Consider the following 18,874-nt stretch of genomic DNA (forward strand, 5'->3'; position numbering starts at 1 on the left):
GCCAAGAAACAGGATGAGGCTGTTGCCATGGAGATGCAGCCCTTGAAGAGCGCTGAAGGTGGGGAGGTGGAAGCGGAGAAGAAAAAGGGCAACGTACCTAAAAAAGAGAAGTCTGTGCTCCAGGGCAAACTCACTAAACTGGCCGTGCAGATCGGGAAGGCAGGTGAGGGCTGACTAAAGCGTTCAGCGTTCATAATCTAATTTTTGCTGGCCTGCTTGTTCACTCTGACTTGACCTGTGTATGCACAAGGTTGGCTAGCAGTGCATACTCGACTGCTGACAAACTCTTCACATGTTCCTTTGATCTAAGCAGCCATGTCTGTGTGTCTGTCTGTCCTCTTCCTCAGGTCTGGTCATGTCAGCCATCACAGTGATCATCCTGGTGATGTACTTTGTGATCGAGACCTTTGTGGTGCAGGGCCGGGAGTGGCTCACTGAGTGTACCCCCGTCTATGTGCAGTACTTTGTCAAGTTCTTCATCATCGGCGTCACAGTGCTGGTGGTGGCTGTGCCTGAGGGGCTGCCGCTGGCTGTCACTATATCACTGGCCTACTCTGTCAAGGTAAGGGTAATAAACTGTGTGTGTGTCTGTGCGCGCACTGCTGCAGACATTGTGACGATCATGTTAAATCACGTTTTTGCTCGAATATCCCCCATGTGGCAAAATCAAGGTACGATTACACTATAAAGTATATTGTGCATGCAGCTGAATTGTATTGTAGTTTCTCAGGTGTAGGCCAAACAGTAAGATTCCTCTCCGTCTGTTTCCTCCTCCTTCCCTGTAGAAAATGATGAAGGACAATAACTTGGTGCGCCACCTGGATGCCTGTGAGACCATGGGCAACGCCACGGCCATCTGCTCCGACAAGACGGGCACCCTCACTACCAACCGCATGACCGTGGTGCAGGCCTACGCGGGCGACCAGCACTTCCACAAGGTCCCGCACCCTGACCAGATGAATCCTAAGGTGCTGGACACGCTCGTCAATGCCATAGCTGTCAACAGCGCCTACACCTCCAAGATTATGGTGAGAGATTGTGGATTATGAAAGATAGATAGATACCTGCACACTGTTGAATGCTCCCACATTTGTATTTTGGATAATATCTGCAATGCGGAATGACACAGCTTTTTTATTTTGTGGTTATCCAGTTTATTTTAGTTGAAGACATTTAATGGCCATTTGGATGGAAATGTATTTTGTTCATGTCAACACAACATATATAAACCATTCATAGAATTCAGAATGTACATACACATTGTATCTCCATACTTTTTATTGTCCTTCTTGTCCTTGACTCATTTCGCCCAGTCTCCTATTCTCTCTTTTTTCCTCCACATGTATTGAGCAAAAACATGGTATCTTCATCTTTTATCCCTTAGCCCCCGGATAAGGAGGGAGGCCTACCCAAGCAGGTGGGCAACAAGACAGAGTGTGCCCTACTTGGCTTCATCCTGGACCTGAAGAGGGACTATGCCCCTGTGAGGGAACAGATCCCTGAGGAGAAGCTCTACAAGGTCTACACCTTCAACTCTGTGCGCAAGTCCATGAGCACGGTGGTTCAGCTGCCTGATGGATCCTTCCGCCTCTACAGCAAGGGGGCCTCTGAGATCCTGCTCAAGAAGTGAGTCTGACTCTGGAGACTGCCTGCCTTGTCATGACAAGTAGCAAAAGTAGTTTCTCTGTGAATCACGCATACAAATAAAGGGCTCTATTCAATCCGTATTGCTGAACTCAACTACCTCAACTAGTCGGTGCCCCCGCACATTGACTCTGCACCGGTACCACCCCTGTATATAGCCTCCCTACTGTTATTTTATTTTACTTCTGCTCTTTTTTTCTCAACACTTTTTTGTTGTTGTTGTTTTATTTTACTTTTTTATTAAGAAATAAATGCATTGTTGGTTAAGGGCTGTAAGTAAGCATTTCACGGTAATGTCTACACCTGTTGTATTCAGCGCATGTGGCAAATAAAATTTGATTTGATTTGATTTGAAGCGTGATAGAATTGTAAAGGTAAATTCCGATTGAGCCGAGATATGCAGCATTTACCGTGAATGAAGTCTCCTCTAACGCGGTAAAATTGCCTTTAAATTAAAACCACGCTGTAACGCTGAACTTCTGCGATACAGATTGAATTGAGCCCAAAGTTGGATTTGATTTCAGGCAACAGCTTTTGATAGAGAAAGGGGTGGTGGGGGCCTCAAGATAAAGTGGGCCTTGAATGAGGATTGATGAACAAAACAAAACGACTAACATTAATATTGTGCCCTAATATACAGAGCATCTGTGTCCTGACTCTCTGTCTGTCAGATGCTCCTCTATCATGGCTGGCGGTGGCGATCCACGTGGTTTCCGCCCGCGGGACAGGGACGAGATGGTGAAGAAGGTGATCGAGCCTATGGCCTGCGACGGCCTGCGCACCATCTGCGTGGCCTACAAGGACCTGCCGGCCATCCCTGAGCCCGACTGGGAGGACGAAGCGGGCATCGTCAATGACCTCATCTGTATCACAGTGGTGGGCATCGAGGACCCTGTCCGCCCAGAGGTAAACAAGACCTTACACAGAGGGATTCTCTATTGGGGTGCATTTTTTTTTTACAGATGTAGGTAGATTTGGAGTGGAGTTTTTCCACGGGGATGACAACTGCCTGTTTCTTGCTCTTCATTTCAAGTGGATAATTCTGTTGACAAATGTCTAAATAAGAACTTGTAAAAACATAGGATTAGAGAGGGGAGAACCATGCCCTTATGGAAGGGCTGGCACAGTAGGATGACACAACAGGTTTGTTATACTGTAGGTATAGTTATAGGTATTGTAATCTCTCATGGACAGACGCACATAACATAAATGGCACTGTAGTGTCTGTCAACAGACTGTGGGATGCGACAACTAACAAGGAACTTTGTTCCAGTGCCTTGATTTTTCGTCACTGATCATTTGGACAAATCACAATGTCGCAAGATTTTTATTCTGTGTTTCCAAATTATAGGTTTTGTTGTAGGTTTAGTACATATTCAGTAATTGCTCTGTAGGATGATGTACATCAGCTAGTAAGAGGAGGTGCCAAGGTTTTAGCAAAACTCTGGTGTCTTTTTATTAACCAGGTCCCAGATGCTATCAAGAAATGCCAGCGGGCAGGTATCACCGTGCGTATGGTAACAGGTGACAACATCAACACAGCACGCGCCATTGCTGCCAAGTGTGGCATCATCCAGCCTGGGGATGACTTCCTGTGTATAGACGGAAAGGAATTTAACCGACGAATCAGAAATGAGAAAGGAGAGGTAGAATTCATAATTCATGTATTGTTTGACACTCTTTTACTGACTAAAAATGCAAGTGCCCTGACTCAATTCATTAGCTTCAATAACTCAGTGTTACATGACTCAACAGTTTATGTGGATACCCCTATAATACAATCTTTCTTTCTTACAGGTTGAGCAGGAGCGCATTGACAAGGTTTGGCCCAAACTGAGAGTTCTGGCTAGGTCCTCGCCTACAGACAAACATACACTGGTCAAAGGTGGGTCAGAGATACTCCACTCAAAGCTACAGTACTGTTTTTGCAAAAAGTTTGTAAACCATGCAGCTGTATAATTTCCAATGATAACTTTCTCTCCCTGCAGGCATCATAGACAGCACCGTACTGGAGCAGCGGCAGGTAGTGGCTGTGACAGGGGACGGAACAAACGACGGACCTGCCCTGAAGAAGGCCGATGTTGGCTTTGCCATGGTGAGACATCATAATAATGATTATGATGATGATGATGACACAAATCTTTAGTCATTTTAGTACATTTGGGAAAATATTAAATCCCATACTTAACACTACATTTCCCTAAATGTACCCTATGTATTTACATTATAGTTACATAAGCATGGTATGTACTTTAGTATTGTTACATTAGTACTTACATTACTGCTATGTAACTATCATGCACATAAATAGGTATTAGTGACATGTATAGTTTTTTTTTATGTGAGACCTGTGAAAGCAGGGGGTGAATACTTTTCAAAGCAGTGTACTTTTAAAGTGGATATTTTTTGTGGCTCTGTGTAGGGCATTGCTGGTACCGACGTAGCCAAGGAAGCCTCTGACATCATCCTGACTGATGACAACTTCTCTAGCATTGTGAAGGCGGTCATGTGGGGCCGTAATGTCTATGACAGCATCTCCAAGTTCCTCCAGTTCCAGCTCACTGTCAACGTGGTGGCTGTCATCGTGGCCTTCACCGGCGCCTGTATCACACAGGTATTTACTCCATCTCTGACTCTCGCACTCCACACCACATCACAATTCACTGTTGTGTAAACTCCAAATAGACCACTTACTGTAAGTAACTCACTAGTAAATGGTCAAGGATTTAGGTAACGGTTTATGGACATTCCAAACAAGCTTTAAAGCAAAATTATCTCTCCCCACCTCTTTTTCTCTCCTTACCTCTCTGCCTCTCTCCTTATTACCTCCCTCTCTCTGCCTGCCTCCTCCCCTCTCTCTGCCTCTTTCTCTCCCTCTACCTCCCTCTCTCCTTACCTCTCCTTCTCCATACCCCCTCCCTCTCTCTCCCCCCTCCAGGACTCTCCCCTGAAGGCTGTCCAGATGTTATGGGTGAACCTGATCATGGACACCTTTGCCTCCCTGGCACTAGCCACCGAGCCGCCCACTGAGTCCCTGCTCTTGAGGAAGCCTTATGGCCGCAACAACCCCCTCATCTCCCGGACCATGATGAAGAACATCCTGGGCCACGCCATCTACCAGCTCACCATCATCTTCACCCTGCTGTTCGCGGGTACGCACAAGGGAGGAGGAGGTGGGAGGCTGGAGACTAGGGGGGAGGGGAGGAGGGCTGCAGGTAGAGGTGGGAGACGGAGACTGGAGATGGGAGGAGGGATGGAGGCTGGAGATGGGAGGAGGGACGGAGACTGGAGGAGGGACGGAGGCTGGAGGTGGGAGGAGGGACGGAGACTGGAGGAGGGACGGAGGCTGGAGGTGGGAGGAGGGACGGAGACTGGAGGAGGGACGGAGGCTGGAGATGGGAGGAGGGACGAAGACTGGAGATGGGAGGAGGGACGGAGACTGGAGATGGGAGGAGGGAAGGAGACTGGAGATGGGGGGAGGGACGGAGACTGGAGATGGGAGGAGGGACGAAGACTGGAGATGGGAGGAGGGACGGAGACTGGAGGAGGGACGGAGACTGGAGGTGGGAGGAGGGACGGAGACTGGAGGTGGGAGGAGGGACGGAGACTGGAGATGGGAGGAGGGACGGAGACTAGAGATGGGAGGAGGGACGGAGACTAGAGATGGGAGGAGGGATGGAGGCTAGAGATGGGAGGAGGGACGGAGACTGGAGGAGGGACGGAGGCTGGAGGTGGGAGGAGGGACGGAGACTGGAGAAGGGACGGAGGCTGGAGGTGGGAGGAGGGACGGAGGCTGGAGGTGGGAGGAGGGACGGAGACTGGAGATGGGAGGAGGGACGGAGACTGGAGATGGGAGGAGGGACGGAGGCTGGAGATGGGAGGAGGGACGGAGGCTGGAGATGGGAGGAGGGACGGAGACTGGAGGTGGGAGGAGGGACGGAGACTGGAGGTGGGAGGAGGGACGGAGACTGGAGGTGGGAGGAGGGACGGAGACTGGAGATGGGAGGAGGGACGGAGACTGGAGATGGGAGGAGGGACGGAGACTGGAAATGGGAGGCGGGACGGAGGCTGGAGATGGGAGGAGGGACGGAGGCTGGAGATGGGAGGAGGGAAGGAGACTGGAGATGGGAGGAGGGACGGAGACTGGAGATGGGAGGAGGGACGGAGGCTGGAGATGGGAGGAGGGACGGAGGCTGGAGATGGGAGGAGGGACGGAGGCTGGAGATGGGAGGAGGGACGGAGACTGGAGATGGGAGGAGGGACGGAGAATGGAAATGGGAGGAGGGAAGGAGACTGGAGATGGGAGGAGGGACGGAGACTGGAGATGGGAGGAGGGACGGAGACTGGAGATGGGAGGAGGGACGGAGACTGGAGGTGGGAGGAGGGACGGAGACTGGAGGTGGGAGGAGGGACGGAGACTGGAGGTGGGAGGAGGGACGGAGACTGGAGATGGGAGGAGGGACGGAGACTGGAGATGGGAGGAGGGACATGGACTGGAGATGGGAGGAGGGACAGAGGCTAGAGATGGGAGGAGGGACGGAGGCTGGAGGTGGGAGGAGGGATGGAGACTGGAGGTGGGAGGAGGCTGGAGATGGGAGGAGGGACGGAGACTGGGGGTGGGGGAAGAGGAACAGAGGCTGGAGATGGGAGGAGGGACGGAGGCTGGAGGTGGGAGGAGGGACGGAGGCTGGAGGTGGGAGGAGGGATGGAGCCTGGAAGTGGGAGGAGGCTGGAGATGGGAGGAGGGATGGAGACTGGGGGTGGGGGTGGGGGTGGGGGGTGGGGGGAGGAGGGACGGGGGATGTATGTAAAGGCAATGGTGAGGGACAAGAAGGTTGAAGAAAAGCAGTCATGGAACTGTAGTGCTCTATTTAGCTCGTAGCATTTTACATGATCATTTAGTATACCTTTGCAAGGAGGAAGTATATCTTTGACTATATGTGACTCTATTGTCCGCTTGTCTTTTTTGTGTTCCTCTCCATCTCAGGAGAAAAGATCTTCAACATTGATAGTGGACGCAATGCCCCTCTGCACTCTCCCCCCTCCGAGCATTACACAATCATCTTCAACACCTTTGTGCTCATGCAACTGTTCAACGAGATCAATGCCCGCAAGATCCACGGTGAAAGGAACGTTTTTGACGGCATATTCCACAACCCTATTTTCTGCAGTATTGTGCTGGGGACTTTTTTAATGCAGGTAAGAGGACCACAAGCGTTTCCTTCTTATATGTTCAGGAATGGGCAACTTTGGTGGGGGTGGGGGCCACAAAAATTCTGAACTCATCATGAGGGGCCGTAGTTGCTCACGGGTCTACGTACCCACATCCATACCCCCCCACATTGCGAGCAAAACATTTTAGTGGCCCCCCTCTTGAAATGTAAAGTTAATTTTGTGCAATTCTACACATTTTGCCATGGGGTGTAGAGAAAATGTTGCAGTTTTAAAGCAAGTTTGCTGTAACTACACATTTTGCTATGGGTGGAAAGAAGATTTTGAAAATGTATAACTCATTTCATGCAATTCTACTCATTTTGCCATGGGGCGGAGAGAAAAATGAGCTGTTTTTAATATGACATCTGAGTGAGACTGACAATAAAAATCAATGGGGGCCCCCCGGCCGGTAATTCAACTATGATAACAAGTTTAGATAGCTGGCCGCTAAACTATATTAGCAATCTAAAAAAAATTTGCTGACATGGGCTAATTGACTGACTATCAGTGACTGACAAGAGAAAAACTGCTGATGCACAACCAAATTTCGAAATTGCACCCTTTGTATTCTGCTATTCTCACAGAAAGTTGAGACCCCGCCTGAGTTCCTACAAAAATTATATTCCGCGGGCCTTCAAAAGGGGGGCATGCGTCCCGTGGGCCGCCAGTTGCCCATCCCTGCTTTACGTTATAGCAATACTAGTAATGTTATTCAACCATGTCATATACTGTACCCAATAGTCATTACTACTTAATTATTGTCTCACAGGATATGTTGTGCTAACCAATGGCAACCACTTTTTGTGATCAAATCTCTCTCGTCCTGTGTCTTGTTCTGTACAGTTTGTGATTGTGCAGTTTGGGGGGAAACCTTTCAGCTGCACACCGCTCAATGTGGAGCAGTGGCTGTGGTGTCTGCTCGTGGGAGTAGGAGAGCTACTGTGGGGACAGGTACTTATGCTGGAGTTAATGTGTAAATGTGTTACCCAAACTGTGGTTCTACAGTGGTTTTGTGTCAAGACCCAATTAAGGCTTTTGACATAGACAAACCCACATATTCATAACCTAGTCTTTAGTTGGCTTTGACACAAGAAGGACTGCCTAAGACCCACCAGACCGAAACCCTTTGCTTTAGAAGTTGTGTTCTTCTCCTTGTCAACTAACGCTGACCCTGACCCAAACAGCTCATCACCACGGTGCCCACCAGCCGCCTGCCCTGTTTGAAGGAGGCGGGTCATGCGCTCGGTAAGGAGGAGATGATTGATGACGACATGGCAGATGATGAGCAAGAGATTGACCATGCTGAGAGGGAGCTGCGTCGAGGGCAGATCCTCTGGTTCAGGGGCCTCAATCGCATTCAGACTCAGGTACAGTACATTGGGCTCCACCATTCTCTGTCCCTTGTCTTTCCCCAACAAGGGCTCTAGTATGTACTGTACTGTCCTACGAAGAGGAGGCTTTTTGCATGCTCGACTCATCTCTGTTGATTTGTGTAACACTTTATTCACCTTTTGATGCCTTAATTCATTTCACCACAATTAATTCCTTGGTTTTTTATATGATATGAACACAGTCATATGAACAGAGTAAAACATGCACATAATATTCTCATTCGAAAAAGTTATTTATAATACAATGGGTTTGGATCATTCTGTAAGATACCAAAATACGTTTTCTTATACAGTGTCTTCAGAAAGTATTCACACCCCTCTACGTTTTCCACATTTTGTTGTGTTACAGCCTGAATTTTGTGTACCTGCCCTACAGACAATACCCCACAATGTCAAAGTGGAATTTTGGTTTTAGAATTTTTTACAAATTAATTAAAAATGAAAAGCTGAAATGTCTTGAGTCAATAAGTATTCAACCCCTTTGTTATGGCAAGCCTAAATAAGTTCAACAGTAAAATTGTGCTTAACAAATCACATAAGTTGCATGGACTCATTCTGTGTTCAATAATAGTGGTTAATGTGATATTTTAAATTACTACCCAGCTCTGTAACCCACACATACAATTATCTGTAAGGTCCCTCAATCAAGTAATGATTTTCAAGCACAGATTCAACCACAAAGACCAGGGAGGTTTTCCAATGCCTTGCAAAGAAGGGCACCCAGTCACTACAAAGATACAGCCGTCCTTCCTAACCTTCCTTCCAGTTGCCGGAGAGGAAGGAAACCGCTCAGGAATTTCACCATAAGGCCAGTGGTGATTTTAAAACAGTTACAGAGTTTAATGGTTGTGATATGAGAAAATTGAGGATGGATCAACAACATTGTAGTTCCTCCACAATACTAACCTAATTGACAGAGTGAAAAGAAGGAAGCCTGTACAGAATCAAAAATGGAATTCTTAAGTAATACTAAAACAAATGTGGTTAAGAAATTAACTTCTTGTCTTGAAAACAAAGCGATTTGTTTTTGGCAGATCCAACACAACACATCACTGAGTACCACTCTTCATATTTTCAAGCATGGTGGTGGCTGCATCATGTTATGGGTATTCTTGTCATTGGCAAGGACTAGGGAGTTTTTTAGGATAAGAAGAAATGGAATACAGCTAAGCACAGTTAAAATCCTATAGGAAAACCTGGTTCAGTCTGCTTTCCAACAGACACTGGGAGACAAATTCACCTTTCAGCAGGACAATAACCTAAATCTCAAGGCCAAATCTACACTTGAGTTGCTAACCAAGATGACTTTGTTGAATGTTCCTGAGCGGCCTAGTTACAGTTTTGACTTAAATCGGCTTGAAAATCTATGGCAAGACTTGAAAATGTCTGTCTAGCAATGATCAACAGCCGACTTTTTTTTTTTTTTTTTTTTTGACTTAAGAGAGCTTGAAGAATTTTTAAAAGAATAATGGGCAAATATTGTACAATCCAGGTGTGCAATGCTCTTGGAGACTTACCCCAAAAGACTCACAGCTGTAATCGCTGCCAAAGTTGTTTCTAACTCAGTGTTGTATTTTTTAAAATAAATGTTCACATTTTTCTTCCACTTTGACATTACAGAGTATTTTGTGTAGATCAATGACAAAACATTAGAATTAAATCAATTTTAATCCCACTTTGTAACACAACAAAATGTGGAAATATTTCTAGGGTTGTGAATACTTACTGAAGGCACTGTATTTATCGATAGGACAAACATAATTATTTATATTATTGTAACCTATAAGAGTAATTTTGATTCCATTGCATGTTCAGATATTTTTATTACAGATTCTGTCATTATTTTTGATGTATTCTTTGTTCATTGTCAATCCTCGTCACTGTGACACAGACAAGTATTCAATGATCTTACCTATCAATCCTAACAACAAGTATATGAAATATTTTACAAGAGTTGTAATTGTTGTCTTTCTTATACTCACACCAACATCTAGATGAGACAAATAGAATTAACATTACCAGTCCATGTTTTGAGGGCAACATCATTGATTTAAAACAGAGGTCTAAATTGGATTAGGATTGTCTATTAAAATGCTTTTTTGTATCTAATACATGCTTTTGATACCTTCATAGTGGAACATGACCTCTACAAAACTACAAGTTCTACTATACCATCCTTTTAAACGTGATTCATTCTGCCTGCTGGTTCCCTCCAATATGCACCACAGGGCCCCCTACCAGCTGACATGAGGTACTGCACGACTGTCATGTCCTTGCTTTAATATCCTCTCTCTCTTCTCCAACAGATGGAGGTAGTGAGTACCTTCAAGAGAAGTGGTTCCTTTCAGGGTGCTGCGCGTCGTCGCTCCTCAGTTCTCAGCCAACTCCATGACGTAACCAATATTTCTACTCCCACTCACGTAGTTCTCTCCAATGCAACTGGTGCGCCTGGGAGTGAGTTTCTGCCATCCATTAACGGCACACAACAAAAAACAGTCCACTCACCATCATCAAAATGAGCATGTTGAAATGCACCTTTGCCTGCCCAGAAATGCAATTAAGCATCAAAGATACGTGTGTTTGTCTATGTGTGTGTTTGTGTGTTGGGGGGTGGGGGAGTCAACACTGAGGCGCCTGACCCACTGACCTTTTCAGTTGACTTTTTGTGGTATTATTTGTTCATTTAATATTACATTTCTTTACATCCTTTTCACTACTACCTCATGATCTTAGTCCGGGATTCAATCAGATCTGTGCTAGCCGACAACCGCATAGCTCTTGTTCGAGTGTCAGGCTGCATACTCGTTTGTCTTCGTAATTCCGTGTAGACTACTTTGCTTCTTCAAACATGATCATTAGCTGGCCAGCATTATTTAAGAATATAATTGCTTTTTATTGACTATATTATATTTTGTTTTATTTTAACCTATATTTTTTATGTATGAACATTTTATAGTTCTGAAAATGTTTTCTAATTTATGCTTTTCGAATGCACAAATAAGAAGAACATAGGCTATGTATTTCGTTGAATGATTTTACATTTGAGTGTCATTATTTTGATCATTGATATAGTCTACACATTATATCACCGTTTTGAACTACTAACGTGGTAGGGAAAGAGAGGGGGGGTTTGTGACAATGACCACAAGAGAAGCAGCTCACCAATTTGACTGCTCATACCCCAGTTATACCTCCAACAGCCTGAACAAGAGCCATGTGTTTGTCGGCTAACGCAGGTTACCGCTAATCTGATTTAATCCTGGCCGTAATCTATTTCTTTATCTTGCTGCTTTGTTTGGCTCGACGCAGTCTGTGATCAATTGTGTTTCAAACTGCCCAGAGAAGACTGTCTGTATGCTGCTTATTTTCAATGAGATCAACATTTTATTCAGAGCATTACAATGAAGCAGCCATGCCAATTTAAACAATTTCTTAGATGACAAACCAAGGTAAAAAGTGACACAAAAAAACATAAAAAAAATAGTAACATGTATTTTCAGTGTGTGCACTTCTGGAAAGTTGTAAACCTTCGAGTATAAGCCTGCAACAGTGACATTTCTGAGATATTACTTTTTGGTCACCTTACCAATACACAATTTTCTCTGTCCCTAGGTCCGATCAGACTGCCAAATAAGGATCTGCAGTGTTGCTTTGTACAAATAACTACCCTCATTTTACTTGGTCTCTTTCGTTGTCTCTCATCGTAGGTTCTGCATCTCATGACGGAAGACATTTTTATTTCCTTTCTATTTCCTAACATAGGCCTATTTTGTTTTGTGTCTTTTTGTCAGGTGTAGATGATTAAAAGACGCATTGTGATCTGATTGTGATCTGATCTTCCTGACCACCTCCGGTGGTAGTCAGGGTTCCATTGTATCTGGATATCAATCAAGTGTAAACAGATCTGGATGGTCAAACCATTTAAATCATCAATATATCGGCCGCTAAAATCATTGACAGCTAGCACCATTGACTTATGGCATCAATAATTGTCTTAAAAATAAATACATTCATATTATTGTGAAAGAATGTCTGTCAAATTTCTATGTTTTAACCCCTGTCCTATGTTTCTGTTTCTATATTTTAACCCCTGTCCTATGTTTCTGTTTCTATGTTTTTACCCCTGTCCTATGTTTCTGTTTCTATGTTTTTACCCCTGTCCTATGTTTCCGTTTCTATGTTTTTACCCCTGTCCTATGTTTCTGTTTCTATGTTTTTACCCCAGTCCTATGTTTCTGTTTCTATGTTTTTACCCCTGTCCTATGTTTCTGTTTCTATGTTTTTACCCCTGTCCTATGTTTCCGTTTCTATGTTTTTACCCCTGTCCTATGTTTCTGTTTCTATGTTTTTACCCCTGTCCTATGTTTCTGTTTCTATGTTTTAACCCCTGTCCTATGTTTCTGTTTCTATATTTTAACCCCTGTCCTATGTTTCTGTTTCTATGTTTTTACCCCTGTCCTATGTTTCTGTTTCTATGTTTTTACCCCTGTCCTATGTTTCTGTTTCTATGTTTTTACCCCTGTCCTATGTTTCTGTTTCTATGTTTTAACCCCTGTTCTATGTTTCTGTTTCTATGTTTTTACCCCTGTCCTATGTTTCTGTTTCTATGTTTTAACCCCTGTCCTATGTTTCTGTTTCTATGTTTTAACCCCTGTCCTATGTTTCCGTTTCTATGTTTTTACCCCTGTCCTATGTTTCTGTTTCTATGTTTTTACCCCTGTCCTATGTTTCTCATGGCTTTATGAAGACTATGAATCACACTCAAATTCATCTGATCTCTAGCTGAATGTATTTGTTTAGAAAAAGGATTCATGAAGAAAATCCTAAATGTTGTGTCAGGGTTGGGGTAATTTCAACTGAATTCAATTCAGGAATAGAGTTCAGTCATTATTCTGTGTACGTTGATGGATGGTCCATTATCTTCACTGAGAATTGTTTTACCAATACCATGAATTTAATGTCCAATTTGTTCCCTGAATTGACTGAGTGGAAATGAATTGAGCCCAACCCTGACTTGCGTAATTTGTTTGCATTATTATCATTAATACCTGTCTGTCCTCCCCTCCAGCACCCTCTCTTCCTTTGTCTAGTGTTAAGTCTGGAGCGTCCATGGGATTCAACCTCCACCCAAAAAAAACTGGCATTCTCATTTTCTTCTCAAAGTTAGGTGTCCCATTTAAAAGAAACCAAGTGAACACATTGACTTGAATAATATTTCATTTTCAACCGCTGTTTGGTATTGACCATTGAGGGCACTATACTCGAAAGTTTACAAATTCCGTCAGGGGACATTAATTCAGAGGGTACCTAAGAATGTTTTATTTTCGAAATAATTGACTTAATGGGAACAAACAACTCGTAGGAGAGAAAACAAATGAGCAGAAGTCAACCTTAACAGTGTCTCTGTGTTGCCTCACTCCCTCATCACAACACAGTTATTGAGTCATGTCGCTTCTTGTCCAAGATCTTTGTGGTCATTTTCAGAGGTACAACGGGTCTTTTTTTGGTTGTGCTTGCTACAAAAGTTGGTCTTTTTGGATGTGCTTGCTGAAGAAATTGTTTTTTTATGGCCATGCTTGCTTGGGTAATAAACAAACAAATATTTTTGTTTGTGCAAACTGAAGTACAGTACACTGAGCAAACAGGAATAAGGACCTAAGCATAATTCCTAATGCTCACCCAAAACTCAGACTTTCGCGCAAATCTCCCTTTTTAAATCAGCGCATGATTTAAACAAGGGTTACTTGCATGTACACTATATATACAAAAGTATGTGGACACCCCTTCAAATTGGTGGATTCGGCTATTTCAGCCACACCCGTTGCTGACAGGTGTATAAAATCAAGCACACAGCCATGCAATCTCCATAGACAAACATTGGCAATAGAATGGCCTTACTGAAGAGTTCAGTGACTTTCAACTTGGCACCGTCATAGGATGCCACCTTTCCAACAAGTCAGTTTGTCACATTTCTGCCCTGCTAGAGCTGCCCCGGTCAACTGTAAGTGCTGTTATTGTGAAGTGGAAATGTCTAGGAGCAACAACTGCCCAGCCGTGAAGTGGTAGGCCACACAAGCTCACAGAACGGCACCGCCGTGTGCTGAAGCGCATAGCGCATAAAAATTGTCTGTCCTTGGTTGCAACACTCACTACCGAGTTCTAAACTGCCTCTGGAAGCATCGTCAGCACAATAACTGTTCATCGGGAGCTTCATGAACTGGGTTTCCATGGCCGAGCAGCCGCACATCTTGCGCAATGCCATGCATCGGCTGGAGTGGTGTAAAGCTTGCCGTCATTAGACTCTGGAGCACTAGAAATGCGTTCTCTGGAGTAATGAATCATGCTTCACCATCTGGCAGTCCGATGGATGAATCTGTGTTTGGCGGATGCCAGGAGAACGCTACCCGCCCCAATGCATAGTGTCAACTGTAAAGTTTGGTGGAGGAGGAATAATGGTCTGGGGCTGTTTTTCATGTTTCGGGCTAGGCCCCTTAGTACCAGTGAAGGGAAATCTTAACGCTACATCATACAATGACATTCTAGACGATTCTGTGCTTTCAACTTTGTGGCAACAGTTTGGGGAAGGTTCTTTCCTGTTTCAGCATGACAATGCCCCCGTGCACAAAGCGAGGTCCATACAGAAATGGTTTGTCGAGATCAGTGTGGAAGAACTTGACTGGCCTGCACAGAGCCCTGACCTCAACCCCATCGAACACCTTTGGGAAGAATTGGACTGCGAGCCAGGCCTAATCGCCCAACATCAGTGCCCAACCTCACTGATGCTCTTGTGGCTGAATGGAAGCAAGTCACCGCAGCAATGTTCCAACATCTAGTGGAAGGCTTTCCCAGAAGAGTGGAAGCTGTTATAGCAGCAAAGGGGGGCCAACTCCATGTTAATGCCCATGATTTTGGAATGAGATGTTCGACGAGCAGGTGTCCACATACTTTTGGTCATGTAGTGTATCTCAAGTTAAGATTCAGCCCAAAGTGTCCATCGCAACGTAATATGATTGCATTCATGTTCACACACTTATTTGCTTTATATAACATTCTCTGTGGGAATGAATGTATTATATTGATTTGATTATACTTCACAATATGCACATCTCTTTACAATCTAGGACCAGCCATAGTAATTACAGGAACACCTTATTTATTAATTTATTGTTTTCCTCATTAACAATATTAAAGTTAACTTCACAATAATGCCTTTAAGACCTATGTTGAGTTCTGTGTGAATGGGTCCTGACTTTGAGTGGATGAATAACCCATCATTTGTTATTATTTTTGATCAAGGACACGGGTACACTCTTAGAAAAAAAGGTTCCAAAAGGGTTATTCGGCTGTCCCCATAGGAGAACCCTTTTTGGTTCCAGGTCGAACCCTTTTGGGTTCCTTGTAGAGCCGTCTGTGGAATGGGTTCTACTTTTAACCCAAAAGGGTTCTACTTGGAACTAAAAGGGTTCTACCTGGAATTAAAAAAGGTTATTCAAAGGGTTATCCTATGATGACAGCCAAATAACCCCTTTAGGTTCTAGATAGCACCTTTTTTTCTGAGTGTAAGTTGTGGCTGGACACCACAACTGGTGGTGTATCATACATGTTTCACATGCTTATAATGTGACTATGAGGAACAGTTTTTGATACATTTGTTCTGACATTGGAGGTAATGATTTGTTGTACAACACTTGCAATTCCAGTGTGGTGACTATTGTGCCTTATGAAATACAACCATTGTCTACTATATTGACATTTTTGTACTGATCTGGTTGACTGTATTAATGTCCTTAAATCTTTTTTAAAAACATAGTTGAGACATACCCAAAACAACTTACAAAGTGCATGTTCAAGATATTCAATAGAAAGATACAATTCACTTACAATAATTATTTTAAAAAGTTGAACTGATTACTTCACATACACTGTTATTACTGTGGCTGGTCTGTATTGTTGGTGATTTTCCCTTTGCTTTACTGGTAGCTGGCAGCATTATGGCTCATTGGACATTGCAACAGTCGATAGATACAGTATGTCATCCAACTGCACCCATAAGCATTTTCTTTTGCATCAAGACAATCTCATGCACGACCACATTGAACGTGTTTTTTTTACAGCATGGCAGTAAATGAGGCTCTCACATGATCAGTCTGTCTGCATGTCAGTTGTTGTTTGGTTTGCAAACTGGTCTCAATCCCATGCTCTGTGTTCTACTTGTTTCACCTGTCCCATATGTAAGTTTTATAGCTCTGTACAAAAATATTTCTATATGTGTGTGCGTGTGTGTGAGTGTGTCAGACAATGTTGTACATCCATCAATGAGTATTTTATTAATTTAAAATGTATCATATTGAACTGACAACTGCAACTTTTATTTGTCATTATTTAAGTTACCATTCATTTGTTTTACTTTCCCTAAATTGCTTTAAAGTTACAGGGTATTTCCAAGCGGACATGTACATATTGTACACATACAATAGGTTTAATCTGGTCAGTGAGGCATTTCAACTCATAGGTAATTGATTGCCTTTAAAGAGGCTATACAGAAATGTTGCCTCTGGGCATGCTCCTGAACAAAAGGGGTCCCCTAAATCAGGGTTTCCCAAACTCGGTCCTAGGGGCCCCCCTGGGTACAGGTTTAGTTTTTTACCCTAACACTACACAGCTAATTAAAATAATCAAAGGTTGATGAGTTTGGGAAACCCTGCCCTAAATGGGCAAAAAAAATATTTAGGTATTACCTCAATGGACAGAAAGAGGCACGCCTCCCCACACCCAGGCAAACCTACTACAATAAAACTTTTGATTAAGAATTTAACCAACATTAAGTGGAATTTTCAGAAGAATCAAAAGTTTTATCTTTTCATAACAACTTTTTCAGGTAAGTTCAGACAGATAAATCTGCCACTGTGACACTTTTTAAATGCTAAATCTCTCTCCACTTGTTTGTCCCATCTATTCCCTTTTCCGTTCCACATTTTCCCCCTTGTATGACCATTATTATACCAAACTCAACATAGATCCAAGTGGTGAAAGCATTCCGTAGCCCACTTTATGATGGCATTGAGAAGCCGGAATCCAAGAACTCCATCCACGACTTCATGGCACACCCGGAATTTCTCATCAATGACTTGGTCCACAACATCCCCTTGATTGACGAGACAGACATTGAAACCGAAGAATCCGAGCGCTCAGACTGCAACAACGTTCGCCTGGCTCTTCGTCAAGCTCCTTCCCTTGCCAAGCCCCCTCAGCCACCTCCTCGCCACCGCTCCGCCTCCCGCCCCGCCCCCTACCGCCAGCAGAGCCTCCCCGTTACACTCAACTGCAACAACAACGCCACTGCTGCTGCTGATGCTGAGAATGGAGATCATCTGACCCCAAAAGATGCAAGACTACCAGCTGCTTCTCTCTGCCGCCCCGCCAGCCCATTGCACAGCTTGGAGACCTGTTTATAACTACGATCTAGGGACATGGTTGATAAGAAGGGAGAGGAAACACCAATGACTTTGATGGACATGGATGTAACCCAACAAAGAGGGAATGAAGATGAACTGGACACGGAAAGAGAAAGTATTACCTGGAAATGACATTGTATAGACCAATGGTTTTATGGATTGTTTCGTTGCCCCACCTTTCCCCCCACAGCCACTGCTTTTAGCCTGCACAAATCCTCTCAGAAAGCTCCACAATCCAACGATGCTAACCCCACCAGACTCTGATAAAGACACTTTGGAAATGTATATCTAGGCACGCAATAGAGGAGTGATTGGTGTAGTAGAGACAAGAATGAACTGGAATTGATTATTTTCCTTTTGATTGAAATGATGAAAGACTCAATGGAAAGTGAAATGGGGTTAATTCATTCCGCTTTTTAACAATATTATTGTTCAAATTATTACTGTTGTTATTACTACTGCAATTACTACTACAATTATTATATTCCAGTTAATGATGCTTCATTGATTAGCTTTATCTATCCATGTATGTATGTATGATGTATGTTTGTATGTATTGTTTGTTCGCTTAACTGCTGTATTTGTCTCCTTGTATTCCTGTTTTTCTATACTCCTTCTGGTCATGTCCTTTTTTTCCCCTTTTCTGTGTTTACATGTGTTGTGTATGTCTTGAAAAAGAAAAAAAGAAATATAACTATACAAATACATTTATAAACACATACAACAACTTCAAAACACAAAAAGGTAACAAAATAGTACATCTGCTATTAAAACAAAGTCACAAATTAAAGTAGTACTCATGGTTTTGGTTCTTCTCTTCATGTAGATATGTCTTGAATTAAGTTATTCATTTGGACACCACCATGAACAGAGGGGACAACTTAACTGAGGATTCCAAATATTAAGTTGTGCATAAAGATTAAAGGAATTTATTTAAATGATTATTTTATTAATCCCTGTGTATTCTCTTTATTTTTGTTTTTGAATAGATCTCATAACACAAAATTAAAAGGAAATGATTACTTGATGTACTTTAGAATCTATCAAACAATATCAGAGTCTATTTTATGTATTTCTACCCGACTATGCTTTACTGCCGTCAACGTGGTCACTAGTGACAGCTTTCACAGGGGCACAGATAGATATCAGAACAATATCCATTGAATATAT

The 18,874-nt window shown here is 43.5% G+C and overlaps 1 protein-coding gene across 7 annotated transcripts in view; it reads left to right on the forward strand.

Annotated features, from left to right (window-relative positions):
* The window catches only part of LOC121545550 (plasma membrane calcium-transporting ATPase 3-like), a 34,063-nt gene extending 15,406 nt beyond the window's left edge, over nucleotides 1-18,657 (forward strand). For 2 of the 7 annotated variants that reach the window (XM_041856154.2, XM_041856156.2), the window contains 15 exons: nucleotides 2-163; nucleotides 348-562; nucleotides 786-1,028; nucleotides 1,385-1,626; nucleotides 2,316-2,550; nucleotides 3,111-3,290; nucleotides 3,442-3,529; nucleotides 3,633-3,739; nucleotides 4,067-4,258; nucleotides 4,583-4,796; nucleotides 6,632-6,843; nucleotides 7,702-7,809; nucleotides 8,043-8,225; nucleotides 10,556-10,703; nucleotides 17,267-17,377. In XM_041856154.2, coding sequence (XP_041712088.1) covers nucleotides 2-163; nucleotides 348-562; nucleotides 786-1,028; nucleotides 1,385-1,626; nucleotides 2,316-2,550; nucleotides 3,111-3,290; nucleotides 3,442-3,529; nucleotides 3,633-3,739; nucleotides 4,067-4,258; nucleotides 4,583-4,796; nucleotides 6,632-6,843; nucleotides 7,702-7,809; nucleotides 8,043-8,225; nucleotides 10,556-10,703; nucleotides 17,267-17,292 — 2,555 coding nt within the window. In that variant the 3' untranslated portion in view covers nucleotides 17,293-17,377. Of the gene's footprint in view, nucleotide 1; nucleotides 164-347; nucleotides 563-785; nucleotides 1,029-1,384; nucleotides 1,627-2,315; nucleotides 2,551-3,110; nucleotides 3,291-3,441; nucleotides 3,530-3,632; nucleotides 3,740-4,066; nucleotides 4,259-4,582; nucleotides 4,797-6,631; nucleotides 6,844-7,701; nucleotides 7,810-8,042; nucleotides 8,226-10,555; nucleotides 10,704-17,266 lie in introns of all 7 variants that reach the window. The other 5 variants (XM_041856149.2, XM_041856151.2, XM_041856152.2 and 2 more) reach the window with 3 other exon arrangements.
* Nucleotides 18,658-18,874: the final 217 nt, after the last annotated feature.

This window comes from Coregonus clupeaformis, chromosome 30 (assembly GCF_020615455.1).
Source record: "Coregonus clupeaformis isolate EN_2021a chromosome 30, ASM2061545v1, whole genome shotgun sequence".
In the NCBI taxonomy this organism is placed as follows: Eukaryota; Metazoa; Chordata; class Actinopteri; order Salmoniformes; family Salmonidae; genus Coregonus; species Coregonus clupeaformis.